The 18,585-nt window shown below is 43.9% G+C and overlaps 1 protein-coding gene across 1 annotated transcript in view; it reads left to right on the forward strand.

The window, feature by feature from the left end:
- The window catches only part of dym (dymeclin), a 205,416-nt gene that overhangs the window by 27,664 nt on the left and 159,167 nt on the right, over positions 1-18,585 (forward strand). The window contains exon 7 of the mRNA XM_017711335.1: positions 2,735-2,860. Within this exon, the coding sequence (XP_017566824.1) occupies positions 2,735-2,860 (126 nt within the window). The remainder of the gene's footprint in view (positions 1-2,734; positions 2,861-18,585) is intronic.

Consider the following 18,585-nt stretch of genomic DNA (forward strand, 5'->3'; position numbering starts at 1 on the left):
AAAGGTTTGTTGGCAACATTTTGAAATTGACCGGTCCATGTTCCTCTCTAAAATGCGTTCTTTCATTGGCACTGTTGAGTTTTACAAAACGTTCTTTTATTTTTTTTCAAACAGTGTCCTACGTACGCCTTTCTGCCATGAATGGATTTTAAAAAGTCCAAATCTTGTCTAACTGTCAGACGTGGTGGTGTGTGTTGTGCTGGTCTGAGTGGATCAGACACATCAGTGCTGCTGGAGTTTTTAAACACCTCAGTTTCACTGCTGGACTGAGAACAGTCCACCAGCCAAAAATATCCAGCCAACGGCGTCCTGTGGGCAGCGTCCTGTGGGCAGCGTCCTGTGGGCAGCATCCTGTGACCACTGATGAAGGACAAGAGGATGACCAACACAAACTGTGCAGCAGCAGATGAGCTGTCGTCTCTGACTTTACATCTACTAGGTGGAGCGACGAGGTAGGAGTGTCTAATAGAGTGGACAGTGAGTGGACACAGTGTTTAAAACTCCAGCAGCACTGCTGTGTCTGATCCACTCAGACCAGCACAACACACACTAACACACCACCACCATCATGTCAGTGTTATTGCAGTGCTGAGAATGACCCACCACCCAAATAGTACCTCCTCTGTGAGGGTCCATGGGGGTCCTGACCACTGAAGAACAGGGTAACAGAGTATCAGAGAAACAGATGGACTACAGTCTGTAACTGTAGAACTACAGAGACCAGCTATACAGTAAGTGGAGCTGATAAAGTGGACAGTGAGCGTAGAAACAGTGGTATATAATAAAGTCATAATGTTATGCCTGATCGGTGTGTGTGTGTGTCTGCATGTGTGCCTGCGTTTACACAGGCATGTATGACTGTAAGTGGTCTGTGCCAGGTGACGTCTGGGCTATGGGAAGTGAAGTGGAGCTGCAGAGAAAGGGCAGGAAATGGAGAACAATAAGAGAATGAAAGGGAGAATGAGTGAGAGTGATGCTGGGGTCAGAGAGTTCACTACAACACAAGCATAATAAATTTACAGAATGCCATCGACTTGTTCCCTGTGGCTGAATTATGCCGAACATGAGTAACGTAAATGAACTCGCACATTTGCCAACTGCTGCTTTTCTAATTAGTTGTTCCCCCATACGTTCGCAGTGGTTTGATATAACGAAGCCCCAGCACAATCACTCTGTCTGAACTGTGTTGTAGCTCAGAGCTACAATTAATATTTCATTCATTGGTTTGTGGGAGAACATGTTTTAACCCAGCTGCGCTAATTAGTGACCATTGGCATTGCAAGTTGAGCTCTTGAGTTGCCATGTTTTCCAAGTTTTTCTTTGATAACATGAGGTTGGCGAATAATCAGATTTCTAAAATTGTTTCACTTAATCCAGACAGGCAGCATGTTTAGTGTTGAAATGTTGCTTCTTTAGCTGTGAATCTACGAGGCAGATGTTGCAGTCAAGCACTAGAAGTCAATAGTCACCCAAACCTTTTCTGTAACTACATTCCCAGCACTTCTCTCAACCTGCCTAACCTGCATCCGGGTCTTCATTGAGGTCAGGCAGATTACGCAGTGTGGTTTGGACGCAGTATAACTTAACACGAACTGTAAAAAAAAAAAAAATCTAATTTATGGTTTTTCACTTAATCCAGACAGTCATCATGTTTGGTGTCGCAGTTCAGCTCCTTTAGTTTTTAGATGTTGCTACTAAACACTAGAACTCAATAGTCACCCAAATCTTTTCTATAACTACAGTGCTGTGCGAAAGTCTTAGGCACCCAAGACACGTTTTCAAAATCTATTTATTTGTGTTGTTTGTGTTTATTTTGCTGAAAAAAGTGTTCATATCTAAATAAACAAAATTTATAGGATATTAATTAATAATGATTATATGTATATATAATATATGTGTGTGTGTGTGTGTGTGTGTGTGTGTGTATATGTATAAAAACACTGATTTTCTTGATGTTAGTTTGTCTCCCCATCTCCAAGCCTCTCCTCGAGGAAGCCCAGTATTATATGTAGTTATAAAGCAGCTCCTGGTTCGACCAATCAGTGCTCAGTAAATTGAGCTCATGATGTCATTGATGATATTAACGAGTCTCTGTGGCGGCTGTGAAGGTGTCCAGGAAAAATATGGACCCGAGAAATTCTCGTTACTTTTTATTGTTTTTCTGTTTATCTGAATTATGAATATGACTTTATATTGTGTATATTGTGATAAACTCACTGCTGAGGTCACTGTTTAAAACTTTCACACAGTGCTGTACATCACGAAAAACTTCCAGGTCTTCATTAAGAATGAATAAAATAAAAAATAATTAATTAAAAATGAATAAAACTTGTGATCGAATGATGCGGGCTGCTACTTTAGTGTTGTGCCGAACTCGGTCCCATTCTCACTGCAGGTTTGTTTTGAGGAGTTCTGCCGTTGTTTTCTCTTTGCTTGACAGAGGAATGGATGTTTAGGAACGATTGAGAGGCACGACTACCTTTACTTTGTAAACAGCTCAATGTATGCAGCTCACTGTGATTGGTCAGTGCCATGTTGTGCGCGTTTGATGTAATAAGGCCGTGTGTTTTGACCTGCCTGGTCTTGCTGTTGCAGCAGGCCACCGGTGTTGTCATGTCTGAGTGTTACCTTGTAGCCCCTCTCTGGTTATGATGTTTCTCTGTGTCTGTCTTGGTGAACAGCTTCCTGCCCAAGCCTTTCACTTATTGCCTCCTGTTTCTGCCCACAATTTTAGGGACATCACCTACAACATCCTGTTTGAGGCAGTTACCACACTCCTCGTCCTGCTGTCCTATCAGCTCTTCCAGAAGGACATTCTGCGGGAGGGGCTTATCTACCAGTGCTTGACCAGGGGGCGATGGTGAGTATGTCTGATGAGGCTATTACGTTTTTTTTTCTCGTTTTCTACTCTGTCACAGTGCTGCTGTCATTAAGGATTTGGTCAGGCAACAAGGGATTTCTTCTTTTATGGTGCCTTGAAACAATAGAAAACATTATAAATAAAATATAGTATAAATATATTATATATAAAATATTATCACTGCAGTGTGTTACCATTTTTTTTCTCTTCGAAGCTGCTTGAAGATTCAAATAAGAAAGGGCTTTATGATGCTTTATAGTACTCTGTAATATTTATATAATACTAATTTTGGCACTAGCACTATAAGTGTTTTCTTTTTTTATGGGGAAATGAAAGAAGCCACATTGCCTCCTATGCTTCCTATAAAGGATTGCAATTTGTCAAAATGATTGTTTTGTTTATATATATATATAAATATAAAATATTCTTCTGCAAGATGGTTGCTTTTGCATATTTCCAGGGATGGCATGGGTCTATGAGTAAGGGGCCTTGAGCAGGGCTCGGTGTCTGTATATCAGAATCAGAGCTTTTTAGTCAGTAAGTTATCAAAAACATTATCCAGAAATCTGTCATGTCTGCGTGTTTATTATGTACAAACTGACACTGGGACGTTGATGGTTCATAACGTAGCGGTGGAACGTGTGAACATTTGTTTTTTGAGAATAAGTTTAGTTTTGCTAAACTGACCTTGACATGGCCTTTGGAGCACATTTAAGCCAAAAATCGATGTCACAAATTTCCGATGCCAGCTTACTGTTAGAGACAGACGGCCATTGACAGGATCCCGCCGTTCTGAATGGAAATAAGTGTCTTCATTAATTCAGCAGCTGTTCCAATCAAGAGTGGGGCTTAAGTTCATTCAGGGGTCTCATTAGCATTGTCAAATTTGCCTTGAAGTTCGCCACACAGATCTCAGTCAGCAAAGCTGTAGTTGGACGACCTGTGTGCTTTGCCATGTCTTGGCTTTGAGGGCAGTTATAGGGCATCTGCTTGACACTGCAGAGTGTGGGAATCTAATATTAAGCCTTGGTTGGAAGGGAGGCATGATCTCCAGTTAAGAAGCATTTTATGGTCGCTTTCGTCAAGTGGTGCAAAAAAAGCAATGTTCTCCGTGCAAAATGTTGAGTGTGAACTGGCTTGCCAGTAGCCACAACATGCTAAATAACTCTTATGTGCCCCTGTGATTGTACATAGGGGTAAAGGGGAAGTAACATGGAGCATGTGATGAGGGATGGCAGGGAAAGACACAAACAACGGGAGTAACTTCTAGAAAATACTTTTCAGAAATAGGGGTATCATACAATATTGCACAACGATCACCTATAAAGGTTTCGTAGTGAAATGGGAAAAGAAGATAGGACATTTGAAAATAAATAAAAAGAAAACATCCATTTAATTTATAGAGAACACTGGAAGTGTCTAATTGTAGCTAACCTGCGCAAAACAGGTGGCACAGCAGGTGGCACTTGCCTCTTAACTGATGTGTCTATATGAAGTGATAGACGTAAAGGTGCTAGGAGGGATGACGAGAGGGTGAGAGAGAGAAACAAAGTGAGGCCAAGGCAGAAATTCAGCTGGCAACAAACTTAACAGCACAGTAAATCGCCAAACTGCCAGCAACCCAAAGGCCAGCAAATCACCAAACTGCCAGCAACCCAAAGGCCAGCAAATCGCCAAACTGCCAGCAACCCAAAGGCCAGCAAATCGCCAAACTGCCAGCAACCCAAAGGCCAGCAAATCGCCAAACTGCCAGCAACCCAAAGGCCAGCAAATCGCCAAACTGCCAGCAACCCAAAGGCCAGCAAATCGCCAAACTGCCAGCAACCCAAAGGCCAGCAAATCGCCAAACTGCCAGCAACCCAAAGGCCAGCAAATCGCCAAACTGCCAGCAACCCAAAGGCCAGCAAATCGCCAAACTGCCAGCAACCCAAAGGCCAGCAAATCGCCAAACTGCCAGCAACCCAAAGGCCAGCAAATCGCCAAACTGCCAGCAACCCAAAGGCCAGCAAATCGCCAAACTGCCAGCAACCCAAAGGCCTCACAGACACACAACACTTGCCTCTTAACTGATGTGTCTATATGAAGTGATAGACGTAAAGGTGCTAGGAGGGATGACGAGAGGGTGAGAGAGAGAAACAAAGTGAGGCCAAGGCAGAAATTCAGCTGGCAACAAACTTAACAGCACAGTAAATCGCCAAACTGCCAGCAACCCAAAGGCCAGCAAATCACCAAACTGCCAGCAACCCAAAGGCCAGCAAATCGCCAAACTGCCAGCAACCCAAAGGCCAGCAAATCGCCAAACTGCCAGCAACCCAAAGGCCAGCAAATCGCCAAACTGCCAGCAACCCAAAGGCCAGCAAATCGCCAAACTGCCAGCAACCCAAAGGCCAGCAAATCGCCAAACTGCCAGCAACCCAAAGGCCAGCAAATCGCCAAACTGCCAGCAACCCAAAGGCCAGCAAATCGCCAAACTGCCAGCAACCCAAAGGCCAGCAAATCGCCAAACTGCCAGCAACCCAAAGGCCAGCAAATCGCCAAACTGCCAGCAACCCAAAGGCCAGCAAATCGCCAAACTGCCAGCAACCCAAAGGCCAGCAAATCGCCAAACTGCCAGCAACCCAAAGGCCTCACAGACACACAACACTTGCCTCTTAACTGATGTGTCTATATGAAGTGATAGACGTAAAGGTGCTAGGAGGGATGACGAGAGGGTGAGAGAGAGAAACAAAGTGAGGCCAAGGCAGAAATTCAGCTGGCAACAAACTTAACAGCACAGTAAATCGCCAAACTGCCAGCAACCCAAAGGCCAGCAAATCACCAAACTGCCAGCAACCCAAAGGCCAGCAAATCGCCAAACTGCCAGCAACCCAAAGGCCAGCAAATCGCCAAACTGCCAGCAACCCAAAGGCCAGCAAATCGCCAAACTGCCAGCAACCCAAAGGCCAGCAAATCGCCAAACTGCCAGCAACCCAAAGGCCAGCAAATCGCCAAACTGCCAGCAACCCAAAGGCCAGCAAATCGCCAAACTGCCAGCAACCCAAAGGCCAGCAAATCGCCAAACTGCCAGCAACCCAAAGGCCAGCAAATCGCCAAACTGCCAGCAACCCAAAGGCCAGCAAATCGCCAAACTGCCAGCAACCCAAAGGCCAGCAAATCGCCAAACTGCCAGCAACCCAAAGGCCAGCAAATCGCCAAACTGCCAGCAACCCAAAGGCCTCACAGACACACAACACTTGCCTCTTAACTGATGTGTCTATATGAAGTGATAGACGTAAAGGTGCTAGGAGGGATGACGAGAGGGTGAGAGAGAGAAACAAAGTGAGGCCAAGGCAGAAATTCAGCTGGCAACAAACTTAACAGCACAGTAAATCGCCAAACTGCCAGCAACCCAAAGGCCAGCAAATCACCAAACTGCCAGCAACCCAAAGGCCAGCAAATCGCCAAACTGCCAGCAACCCAAAGGCCAGCAAATCGCCAAACTGCCAGCAACCCAAAGGCCAGCAAATCGCCAAACTGCCAGCAACCCAAAGGCCAGCAAATCGCCAAACTGCCAGCAACCCAAAGGCCAGCAAATCGCCAAACTGCCAGCAACCCAAAGGCCAGCAAATCGCCAAACTGCCAGCAACCCAAAGGCCTCACAGACACACAACACTTTATACCTTCCTGGGTAAGCCTTTTATTTTACACCCACCCCCATTCAGTCAGCAGTGATTCTGATTGGAGGATGAGGGTACAGCGGTTGAATTGTAATTGGAGGACGAGTACACCAACATCACCCGTACACCATCGTACACATGTCCGCCAGTGCATCATCGACACAGCCAGCCGAACGTTGGGTTGCTGCTGTTAGCAAGATTGGTAGATGGAAAGGGAAAAAAAAAACAGTGGGGGAGAAGACGAAAAGCGTGTGTGCCATCCTGGGGCATGACTTATCAAACATGAGTTTGTGTGCTTTTAATTTATTGCGAACTTAGCCTCCAAAAGAAAACGTTGTCTGATGAAGGCTTACACTTCATTTCATTTTGACTGTTTCAGTGAAACCATTCAGAATTGTGAAATACACTGATGAGCCAAAACATCTCCGCTCCCCGATAAAGTGGATAATATTGATTATTTCTTAAAAACAGCACGTCAAGGTCTGGGGAATATTAGACCGTAAGCGAACAGACAGTTCCTGTAGTCGACTTGGACACAGGAGAAATGGTCAGTTTTGAAGACTTCTGCGTCTTTGACCAGGGCTAAATCGTTATCGTTGTCCGACAGCTCTGAAATGGCAAGACTTGTGTGGTGTTCCCCCTCAGCAGTGGTGTGTACCTATCAGCAGTCGTCTGAAGAGGGATAGATCATGAACTGGTGACAGGGTGTTAGGCGTCCAGGGCTCGTGGATGCATGAAGGCAGTGTAGGCCGTCAGAAGGGATTGACTCGTGGCTACTGTGGCACAAGTCTCAGAAATGTTTAATGTTGTTATGAAGAGATTGTTTTACAACACACAATGCATTGTCTTTGTAGCCACAGACTGGTCAGAGTGAAAATGCTAACCCCTGTCCACTGTGGAAGGCTCCTACAAAATGGGCATGTGGAGGTCGGAAGGGAGCAATGGAAGGTCACGTGGTCCGAAGAGTCCTGTTTTCTTTCGCATCACGTGGATGGTGCTGAGGAAGTGATGGCACCAGGATGGGCTGTGAGAAGAAGATAAGCTGGTGGAGGTAGTGTGATGTTCTGCAGGGAAGTCCTGGGTCCGGCAATTCAAGTGGACGTTAATTTAATAAGTGCGCCCTGTCACACTGCACAACTTGTTCCGGAATAGTTCAAGGAACATGCTGAAGAGTTCAAGGTGTTACCAAAGCCCTCCAAAGCCCCAGCTCTTAGTCTGGACGAGGATCTGTGGGATGTGCTGGAACTAGAAGTCAGATCCACGGCGGCTCCACTTTATAACTTTAAAGAATTAAAGGATTTGTTGCTAACATACCACAGGGCACCTTCAGAGGTCTTGTGAAGTGCTCTTGTGGGTCAGAACTGTTTTGTTGGTGCATGGAAGACCAACAGCATGTCAGGGAGATGGTCAAAGCTCATAAAGTTTAAAAAAAAAAACTGCTGTTCCCTGCTGCTAGTGTCTCAGGGCCTTAGCATACTCAGGGTTTCAAGCTCACATGCTTTTACGGTTTTGTGTTTCCAGCCATGGATGCTCCACATTGCTGTGACATTTTATGATGAGTTTCATGACTGCTGGAAAACAATTCTTTCACAGTTGTAACTATGGCGACTTTTGAGTTCACAATACCACCAATGCCACCATTTAAGGTGGAACTGGGAAATTCGAACAAGAAGGTGGTGAAAAGAAGCCGACTTCAGGCTCGTCCTCTTGTGAAGCTAAATATAAGATAACCTGTATGTTTTGGTGCTTAGAACTATTTAGTACTGCTGAATAATAGTCTTAACATCTTACATTTAGCAAATATTCATAGATTATTAAACAAATGCCCGTTTATCAGTGAAATATTAGTGTGTCTTCCAAAGCCGAAGCTCCTCAAAGTTGTTCCTCTTTATTTAATGGCACGCTACTTTTTTACCGACCGATCAGAGGCTCTGTCGCAAAGCGTCTTCGTCCACAGAATTCGCCCAGCTGCCATGTGCATGACCACTGTGAACGAAGCCTCCACGTGAAGCCTCCACGCGATCTGCAGTTTTGGTTTTCTCCATCGTATATATCGTATACATAATGCTGTTCAGAGCGAGAGTGAAAGAGCGAGAGAGAAATGATTTCTTCCACTCCTACAGCAGCCCTCGTTATTTTTCTGACCAGTCAGCGGGTGAACTTCAGCTTCACTGACCTTTTTTTTTTCTTCATTTCAGTCTGTTAAGGCTTTCTGGCCTTTGGCATTGCAGAATTGGCTTCATGGAGCAGAAAAAAAGCCCAAATCAGCTTGGATCCAGAACCACTTACTTTTTATCAGAATCATTCCCACATTTAGTGAAAAAGCAAAAGCATGCAGCCGTGATTACAGCATGCCGGCTAGCCAGCTCTACCCCGGTGGTCCGTTCGGGACAGGATTGGCTTTAATGCAACATTAAGGGCAGAGAACAGGAGGAGATGTTATGAAAACGCTGTTGGTGAAATATTTGTGTTGCGTCGCGCTGTCTGTCAGGTTTTAACGTAACCCTCGGTGCTGAGTTTTGCAGTTGAATTGTGTAACTGTACATTGTGAAAGCTGTTTGAAAGCCGGTGTTGTGTAGTCGGTCTGTCTGAGTTGTTTTGAAGTGGTGTAATGGTCTGTGGTCGTCGGCCTTTGTTTTTCTGGTTGCTTTTGTTTTGCGAATTGCGCGATGACTGTATGTCTGAAGTCCGCTGGGAGGCCGGCCAGGGCACACAGGAAAGTCTGCTAATACCACTCGCTCGCTAAGGCATAGACATTTCTATTTTTTATTTTTTTCCTTTCCCAGAAAGAGATTATGTATATGTTGTAATTAAGCTCGGGTGGTGATGCATGTATAAAAAATACATAACAGGCAATAATTAAGTACATTAATGAGATTATTCACAGACAGTTATGTGGACATAGTAAAAGCCTTCAACTATAAACTGACTCCTGCACAGCAACGTTCTTTACACACAATGGAAGTAAACACAGCACTTAATGTCGCATTGTTAGGATAGAGTTACACAAAGTAGAAAGACCAGGGGCGCGGTGGGTGGGAACATCAGTTATCTTTTCTCTATATGGCCCAATATTGGTTGCCATATTTTGGCAAAAACCTCTGGTCTATCGGTTAGACTGTATCGTAGCTGCTCCAAATGGAGCATGTTAGCAAAATCTCTGATCCATGCTTCAAATGATGGTGCAGCTTCCCATTTCCACTGTTGTAATATTAATCGATTTGGCAAAAGCACACCAAGAGAATTGGCTTGTTTCTGAAATTTATTCAGACATAAATTAGAGTCTCTTATTCCCAATATTGCAACTAAGGGGTCTGGCACACAGGTTCTATCGAACGCTACAGGGAAGAAGTCAAAAACAGACTTCCAAAACTTGTGAAGTCTAGAGCATGTCCAAAATTGATGAAGCGGCATTCCTTCTTCAGTATTACATTTACTGCATATGGGGGAAATCAGGAAAACTCTTATGTAATTTGGCCATTGAATAGCGAACTCTATGAACTATTTTCAACTGTGTCTTGTATTTATTGAACATGTGTTGATATTCTTTAGAGCATCTTCCCATTGTTCATGGGTCATCTCTATACCAAGTTCTTCCATCCATGCTTGTTTGAGAGAATTGGACTGGATGATGATGTGATCACAAGAGATGTTGTAAAAAGCGGAAACCATTCCTTTTGTATTTGGACAGATAGAAAGAATCTTCTCCGAAGGTGAATGATGCAGTTTGGTTTCAAATTCAGCTAAATGTGTCTTGGTGAAATGCCGAATTTGTAAATACGCGAAAAAATGTGAAGAGGGAAATTTTGTATGTAGTTTGCAGTTGTTGGAAAGAAGCAAAACTTGTCGATGTAAAGATCTCCAATAGCTTTTAGACCTCTGTTTTTCCATTGCAAGTAGACAGCATCCTTCAGAGCTGCTGGAAAGGCGTTGTTGTTACATATTGGATTATCTATGTACATATTGGGCGCTTTTAAGTATGTTTTCATTTGTCTCCAAATTTTCAGGGTGTTATGGATCATGAAATTGTTGCTGTATGAACATTTCTGCATTTGAATCGGACTGTTAAGTAAACTTAGAGGTATTTTGACACACAGAACGTTGAACGGACAGCCAAGAGGGAATTTCACATTCTTGATCTGATGGATGTTTTTGCCAGAAAGAGAGGATGTGTAAAGTGGCTGCCCAATAATACAGCCTAAAATCGGGTAGATCGAAACCGTGCTGTGAGATTCTGGCAGTTTTGTAATTCCATATAAATGAAGTAATGACACTGTTCAATTATTTGAAGTAACTGTGTGGGATGAACACGCCTGCGGATTGCAACAAATGAAGAAATCAAGGAAGGGTGAGCATTTTAATGGCATTGATTCTGCCCACCATTGATAAAGGGAGAGTTTTCCAAGCCTCTATGTTCTCCTTCAGTTGTTTAATTTTGTTCTGCCAGTTCACCTTAATCAGGTTTTCTGTTGTTTTTGTTACCTCAATGCCCAAATATGTGAAATTTTCAGGTGCAAGTTTGAATGGAACTTTAGAAAAGAACTCCATATCCATCTTTTCACCAAGGGGCATCAATTCACATTGGTCCCAGTTTATTTTGTAGCCTGAGAAGGAACCAAATGTATTAAGTGAAGCAAGGGAGTCATCGAGGTCCTCAGATTAGATATGAATAATACCACATCATCTGCGTACAGAGAAATTTTAAGTACAGTGTTATTAATAATAATAATAATAATAATACATTTTTATTTAAAAGCGCCTTTCAAGAGACCCAAGGACACTGTACAATAAATAATAAAAGAAGAAAAAAGGTTAGACACATACATAACCATAAACACAAACACATAATATCAACCATATGCTAGTTTAAAAAGATGAGTTTTGAGTCGGGATTTAAAAACATCAACAGATGAACAAGTTCATCAGGAAGACCATTCCACAGAATGCTCTATTTCCAATGGTGCTTAGCTTAAAATGTGAGACCTCAAGCAAGTGGAGGCTAGAGGACCGCAGAGTACGCACTGGAGTATAAGATTGAAGCAGACTTCTTGAGTAAGATGGGGCAAGGTCATGCAGGGATTTAAACACCAACGCAAGTCATTTGTACTGTATACGGTACTTCACTGGGAGCCAGTGGAGACGACTAAGGACTGGAGTAATATGCTCCCACGATCGTGTATGGGTCAGCACCCTAGCAGCAGAGTTCTGCACATATTGCAGCCTGCTCAAAGCCCGAGCAGGGAGGCCAGACAGCAGAGCACTGCAGTAGTCAAGCCTGGAAGTTATAAATGCATGGACTATGGTCTCAGCAGCAGTGAAAGAGAGAAAAGGGTGAATCCTAGAAATGTTTTTAAGATGGTAGAAGGCTGTCCTACATGTGTTGTTAATGTGTGATTCAAACGATAACGTAGAATCAAAAATTACTCCAAGATTTCTCACTTGTGTAGAGGTAGAGACAACAAAACCAGGGATATACAGACAGTAGTGTCGCTAAGCCTCCTGACTGTTGCAGGAGAAGCAATTATGATGGCTTTTTATTATTCAGGCTCAGGAACTTCTCCACCAGCCAAACCCTCACGTCGGTTAAGCAATTCAGCAAAGCACAAGGTGGCAAGCTGTGAGAAGGCTTTGTACAAATGTATATCTGGACATCATCGGCAAAACAGTGAAACTGCAGCCCATGATGTCTAATGATGTTGCCACGAGGAAGGATGTACAAAATAAAAAGCAGGGGCCCAAGAACAGAGCCCTGGGGGACACCATGTGACAAGGAGCATGTGTCAGATCGAAAACTTCACATTGAAACAAACTGCTGTCCTAGAAAGATATGATTGGAACGAAGCAAATGCAGTACCAGTTATGCCAAATATATTTTTGAGACAAGTTAGTAAAAGGCTATGACACACTGTATCAAATGCTGCAGTAAGGTCCAATAGGACAAGCAGACTCAGCAGTCCTTGGTCAGCTGACATCAGCAAATCATTGACAACCCTACAGGAGCAGCTTCTGTGCTGTGATTCCTCCTAAATCCTGAAAACAGATCACATGATACAATATGTTCTGTTAACTGAGCAGCTACTGTACGCTCCAACAGTTTAGCAAGGAAAGGGAGATTGGAGATGGGCCTATAATTTGCGAGATTCTCAGGATCTAGGCCAGGCTTCTTGAGAACTGGAGTAATAGCTAATAGTTTCAGAGAAGCTGGGACCATTCCTGAGCTAAGTGAAGCATTGATAACCCTGGTAATAAGAGGACAGATAAATGGAGAACAGGCTTTCATCTGCTGTGATGGCAAGGGGTCTAATTGACATGTAGTTGTCCTTGAGGAATTAATAATCTGTGAAACATACTGTTGGTTTACAGTATTGAAAGTAGAAATAGCTGCTGCTGAACTGAGAAATAGTTGTGGAATGTCTGGGGTAGCTGCCGTAGGCTGAAACTGAGAGTAAATTGTGTGTATTTTATGATTTGAAAAAGTTCATGAACCGAGAGCAGAGTTCAGCCGAGGGAACCATAGGGAAACTTTTCACAGGGCTCAATAACTTATTGACCGTTGAAAAGAGAGCTCTAGGGTTACCGTGGGCACCATGAATTACATTAGAATCATATAGTGTTTTAGCTTCCTGTAGTTTTTCCTTATAAAACAAAACATGATCACTGTAAGCAAGGGCACGCACAGTCAGGCCAGTTCTGTTAGCAAGACGTTCAAGCTGACGACCAACAGCTTTCAGCTTGCGCAGCTCAGCGGTATACCAGGGAGCAGGCTGAGAAAAGGTAACCAAGCCTGTTCTTAGAGGTGCCAGGTGATTTAAAATATGTGACAGTGTTTCGTCATAATAGGTCACTAGCAAATCAGGATCTAAACAATCAGGTACCGGACTCTGACTCAGCATCTCCATAACAGCAGGAGGACTGATATTTTTAATTGGCGTGATTGACGGTGCCCTCGCTGTTGACATGAAAGCGAAAAATCAAAGAACACAGCTTTATGGTCAGATACACACAGATCAATGCCTTTCACATTAAAAGGGGTTTTACCCAGGGAGCAGACAGTGTCCAAGTTGTGGCCCTTGTTATGAGTAGGAAAATCAACATGCTGAAATATACCAAAGCTCTGTAAAACATTAAGAAATTCTTTAGCAAACAGACAGTTACCAGAATTAATATGAATATGAAAATCACCAAGCAGCAACAGATTTGAATAAACAGGAATAAGAGTGGAAATTAGCTCAGAAAATTCTGCCATAAAAACAGATGAAGTTTTTGGGGGAAGATAGATGAGCAAAACCAATACAGGTTTACCAGTAGAGACCAACAGTGCCAAACACTCAAACGAGGTCATATTTGGGATTCAAACTGTTTTAACTTTAAGGCCAGATCTGTACACCACTGCAAGTCCTCCACCTCGACCAGTTAAACGAGGTTTATCCGCGTATTGATAATGTGGAGGCAGAGTCTGATTGAGCGAGAAATACTCATTTGGCCGCTGCCAGGTTTCCGTGAGACAGTGCAGGTCAATGTAATTTATTATGTCATGCCTTATTATTTAAGGAACGAACATTAAACAGAGCACATTTAAGAGTATGATCAGTGCTCGGGGCGTGTAGAGATGTTGTAGATACGTAACATAGGTTCCGGTTATTTATGTGATCAGCTGAGCCTGCCGTCGCCTGGGAAGATTTACGGCAGTACGATGCCCAGAGTGAGGGAATATTGTTGAGGTGCTGATAATAGTTAAAAGTCCGACCAAGACCCCGATGACAATATTTAGGTCGTCGCAAAATACCAAGGTGACGATGTGTCAGTAAAGGAGCAGGAGTTTTGCACGGTGTGTTTCGGAACGTAAAAAGTTCACCAGATGAGTACCTTATTCTCCTCGCCGTCATGATATGGCCACAATGGAAGTTGTAACAGTCCAGTAAATGCCAGAGAATAATCCCGAAATAATCCACTAAGCACAAGCAACACAGGAACTCTCACAGTAGGTGTTAAGCACAGTCACAGATGCTCCACGTTAAGTAGAGAACTCAGAGCCACAAAGAGAAATCCACAAGGCTCATATTACAGTAAATCCAGTACAAAGTTGGGTTTCGCAGCACTTGATCACACTGCAAGTAGAAAAACCGAATACATAAAAACTTTATAACTGGGGAGAAGCGGCAGCCAAACGCGCCAGCGTATCTCTCGCAACCTGGAAGTCTCTAGTCAATAGTCGCAATGGATGCAATGTCTGAAAATTTTCTGATGGCTGTAGCTAAAGGCTCAATACAAAGAGAGAACAAAAATGGAGAAAGACCACAGCCCTGTCTAGTTCATCTGTGGAGAAAAAAAAGCAGGGGAGATCATCATCATCATCGTCGTCGTTGACCGCTTAATCCAGGTAGGGTCGCGATAGCAGTTGTGAGAGCAGAGAATCCCAGATGACTCTGTCCCCTGCAACTTCGTCCAGCTTATTCCCAGGGACTCCAAGTTGCTCCCAGGCCAACTTGGAGATATAATCCCTCCAGCGGGTCCTAGGATGACCCCGGGGCCTTTTCCCGGTAGGCCATGCCTGGTACACCCCTACCGGGAGGTTTCCAGGGGGCATCTGAATCAGATGCCTGAACCACCTCACCTGGCTCCTCTCAATGTGGAGGAGTAGCAGCTCTACACCGAGCTCCTCCCGGATGGCTGAGCTCCTCACCCTATCAAATAGTGTGTATCCCGCCATATTCGCCGTATTCGCGATTTTGATCTTTGTTATTACCCGCAGAGGTGAGGGTGGGGATGTAGACTGAATGGTAAACTGAGAGCTTTGCCTTATGGCTCAGCTCCCTCTTCACCACTACACTCCGGTACAGTGACCGCATTACTGCTGCCGCCTGTCCCAGCCTGCGGCCGATCTCACGATTCCTCTTCCCATCACTCGTGAACAAGACCCAAAGATACTTAAATTCCTCCACCTGGGGCAAGTCCTTTCCTCTTACCTGGAGGGGGCATGCCATCCTTTTCCGGGCTAAGACCATGGACTCCACATACCAACCGCTTCACACTCAGCTGCAAACCGCTCCAATGAGCGCTGGAGACAACCATGTGATTCAGCCAAAAGAACATCATCATCTGCAAACAGCAGAGACGCCACCCTCCGGGGAAATATCATTATTGGTCATTACTGATGCCGTAGGTTGAAAATAAAGAATCTTAATCCATCTTTTAAATATAAGGCCAAACCCAAATTTGTGTAGTACTCCCATCATATACTGTCTGTCCACTTGGCCGAAAGCTTTCTCAGCATCTAATGATAGCATCACTGAATCTTCTAAATGTTCAGAATATAGGACATTAAACAGGCGCCGTAGGTTAAAATGTATATATTGCCCTGGCATAAAGCCAGTCTCTTCCGGATGAATAATAGTTGAAATATATTTCTTTAATCTGTTGGTCAGAATTTTACTAATGAGCTTAATTTCAGTTGGAAGTAATGAGATTGGTCGGTACGGCGAGGCCTCCTTTTCGTTACGACCCTTCTTCCAGATTAAGGTGATATAGGCATTATACAAAGATGGGGGAAGGTTAAAATTTCACAATGAATAATTAATCATACGTAGGAGAAGAGCACGAAGTTTTAATTGGGATTTTTTTGTAGAATTCTATGGTAAATCCATCCGGACCAGGGGCTTTGTTATTTGGGAATTCCTTTATGATTTCATTAAGCTCTTCTAATGTCATTTCTGCCTCAAGAATTTCTGTCGCCTCGCTGAGTTTAGGCAGGCTCAGGTGATTCGAAAAGACTATCAATTACTTGAGGTTCAACTCTGCATTTGGAGGAATATAGGTCAGGGAAATAACATGCAAAACAATTAATTTTCACTGGAACTGTAATAAGATTGCTGTTGTGTGAGTTAATTTTATGTATCGCTCGAGATGCTTGCATGTGACGCAACTGCCTGGCCAGCAATGGATGCGGTTTGTCACCTAGTCCAAAATGTTTCTGCTTAATTTTGAACATGAGGCTAGATATCCGTTTTGAGCTAATGATGTTGTGCTCATGTTTGAGTAAAAGAATTTTATATAGTGTTTCTGTTTTAGGGGCTTCTTTGTATTTGTATTTTTATGGATAGAATTTCTAGGCGCAGTCAAGGGATGGAGGGTGTCCGGTTTGGTGACCTCAGGGTCACATCACTGCTGTTTGCAGATGATGTGGTCCTATTGGGGACATCAGGCTTCGCTTTCGCTGGATCGGTTTGCAGCCGAGTGTGAAGCGGCTGGGATGAGAATCAGTACCTCTAAATCCGAGACCATGGTTCTCAGGCGGAAAAGGGTGGAGAGCCCTCTCTGGGTCGGGGATAGGCTCTTGCCTCAAGTGGAGGAGTTCAAGTATCTCGGGGTCTTGTTCACGAGTGATGGTACAAGGGAGCGGGAGATTGACAGGCGGACTGGTGCTGGGTCAGCAGTGATGCGGGCTCTTTACCGGTCTGTTGTGGTAAAGAAAGAGCTGAGCCATAAGACAAGGCTCTCGATTTACCGGTTGATCTACGTTCCCACCCTCACCTATGGTCAAGAGCTTTGGGTAATGACCGAAAGAATAAGATCGCGAATACAAGCGGCCGAAATGAGTTTCCTCCGCAGGGTGTCTGGACTCTCCCTTAGAGATAGGGTGAGAAGTTCGGTCATCCGGGAGGGACTCGGAGTAGAGCCGCTGCTTCTTCACGTCAAGAGGAGCCAGCTGAGGTGGTTCGGGCATCTGGTTAGGATGCCTCCTGGACGCCTCCCTCGGGAGGTGTCACAGGCGAGTCCACCTGGGAGGAGACCCCGGGGAAGACCCAGGGCACGCTGGCGCGACTATATCGCCCAGCTGGCCTGGGAGCGCCTCGGAATCCCCCTTGGAGAGCTGGTGGAAGTGGCTGGGGAAAGGGAGGTCTGGGCTTCATTGCTTAGGATGCTGCCCCCGCGACCCGAACCCCGGACAAGCGGAAGATAATGAATGGATGGATGGATGGATGGGGCTTCTTTGTACTCTTCCTCAAGTTTTATAATCACTTTTTCTGTATTTCTCTCCTGGTAGAAATTTCATACGATATAATATACCCACGAATGACAGTTTTAAAGGCTTCCCATACAATCGAATCATCCACCTCACCTGTATCATTTGTGTCTATTGCAAATGAAATGTTTTGGTCCAGATACTTGCAGAAATTCTTGTCTTTTAGGAGTGCATCATTTAGGGTCCATCTGTGATTGCCTCTGTTAACTGAAATATTTAATGTAAGTGATATAGATGATTACTGCAGTTACTAATGATACAGTTTTAGAGTCTGAGAGGAAATAATCAGTGTGGGAGTAGGATTTGTGCACAGAATAGTAGAAGCAGTGGTCTTTTCCTGTGGGTAATGTAAGCCTCCATATGTCGACATGGTTCAAATTTTTCAAAGCGTTATTTAAAAAGATGCTGGAGTTCGTCACAACAGCAGGGTGAGATGATTGACGATCCATTACAGGATCCAACACACAATTAAAATCTCCAGTTGTTAGATTTGTTTGATCTATTGTGTTAAAAACATTATAAAAATAAAGGATTGTCAACATTGGGGCCATAAACATTAACGAAAGTAATCGGAATTGAATGAATTGATCCAGAGACAATGACGTACCTTCCACCGAGGTCTGTGATTTGAGAGACACAGTTAAAAGGTATCAGATTTTTTGATACCAAAATTGCTGCTCCTCTAGATTTTCCTTGAAATGTAGACTGATATATCGCACCAATCCAGTGTGTTTGCAGTCTAGATTTTTCTGAGTGTCTAATGTAAGTCTCTTACGAAAACATATCCGCAGATTCCACGAGATAATGCGTAACCCCCCACTGGGTGCAGATAACTTTCTATCTGTCATAATATGGCATAACCACCAACTTTAAATGTCTGGCTTTTAAGTCGCTGCGATGTAAAATAAGGAACCATGGCAAGTCAACAAGAGGCTTTAAACATACGTCCAGAAAAGAAAGAAAAGGTATATGTACATACAGACAATAGTAACCGCCAAAGCTCTGAGGCACTTTCCTAAACAAAGTGCACATAGCAAAAAAAACAA

The sequence above is a fragment of the Pygocentrus nattereri genome, chromosome 16 (genome assembly GCF_015220715.1).
Source record: "Pygocentrus nattereri isolate fPygNat1 chromosome 16, fPygNat1.pri, whole genome shotgun sequence".
Taxonomy (NCBI): Eukaryota; Metazoa; Chordata; class Actinopteri; order Characiformes; family Serrasalmidae; genus Pygocentrus; species Pygocentrus nattereri.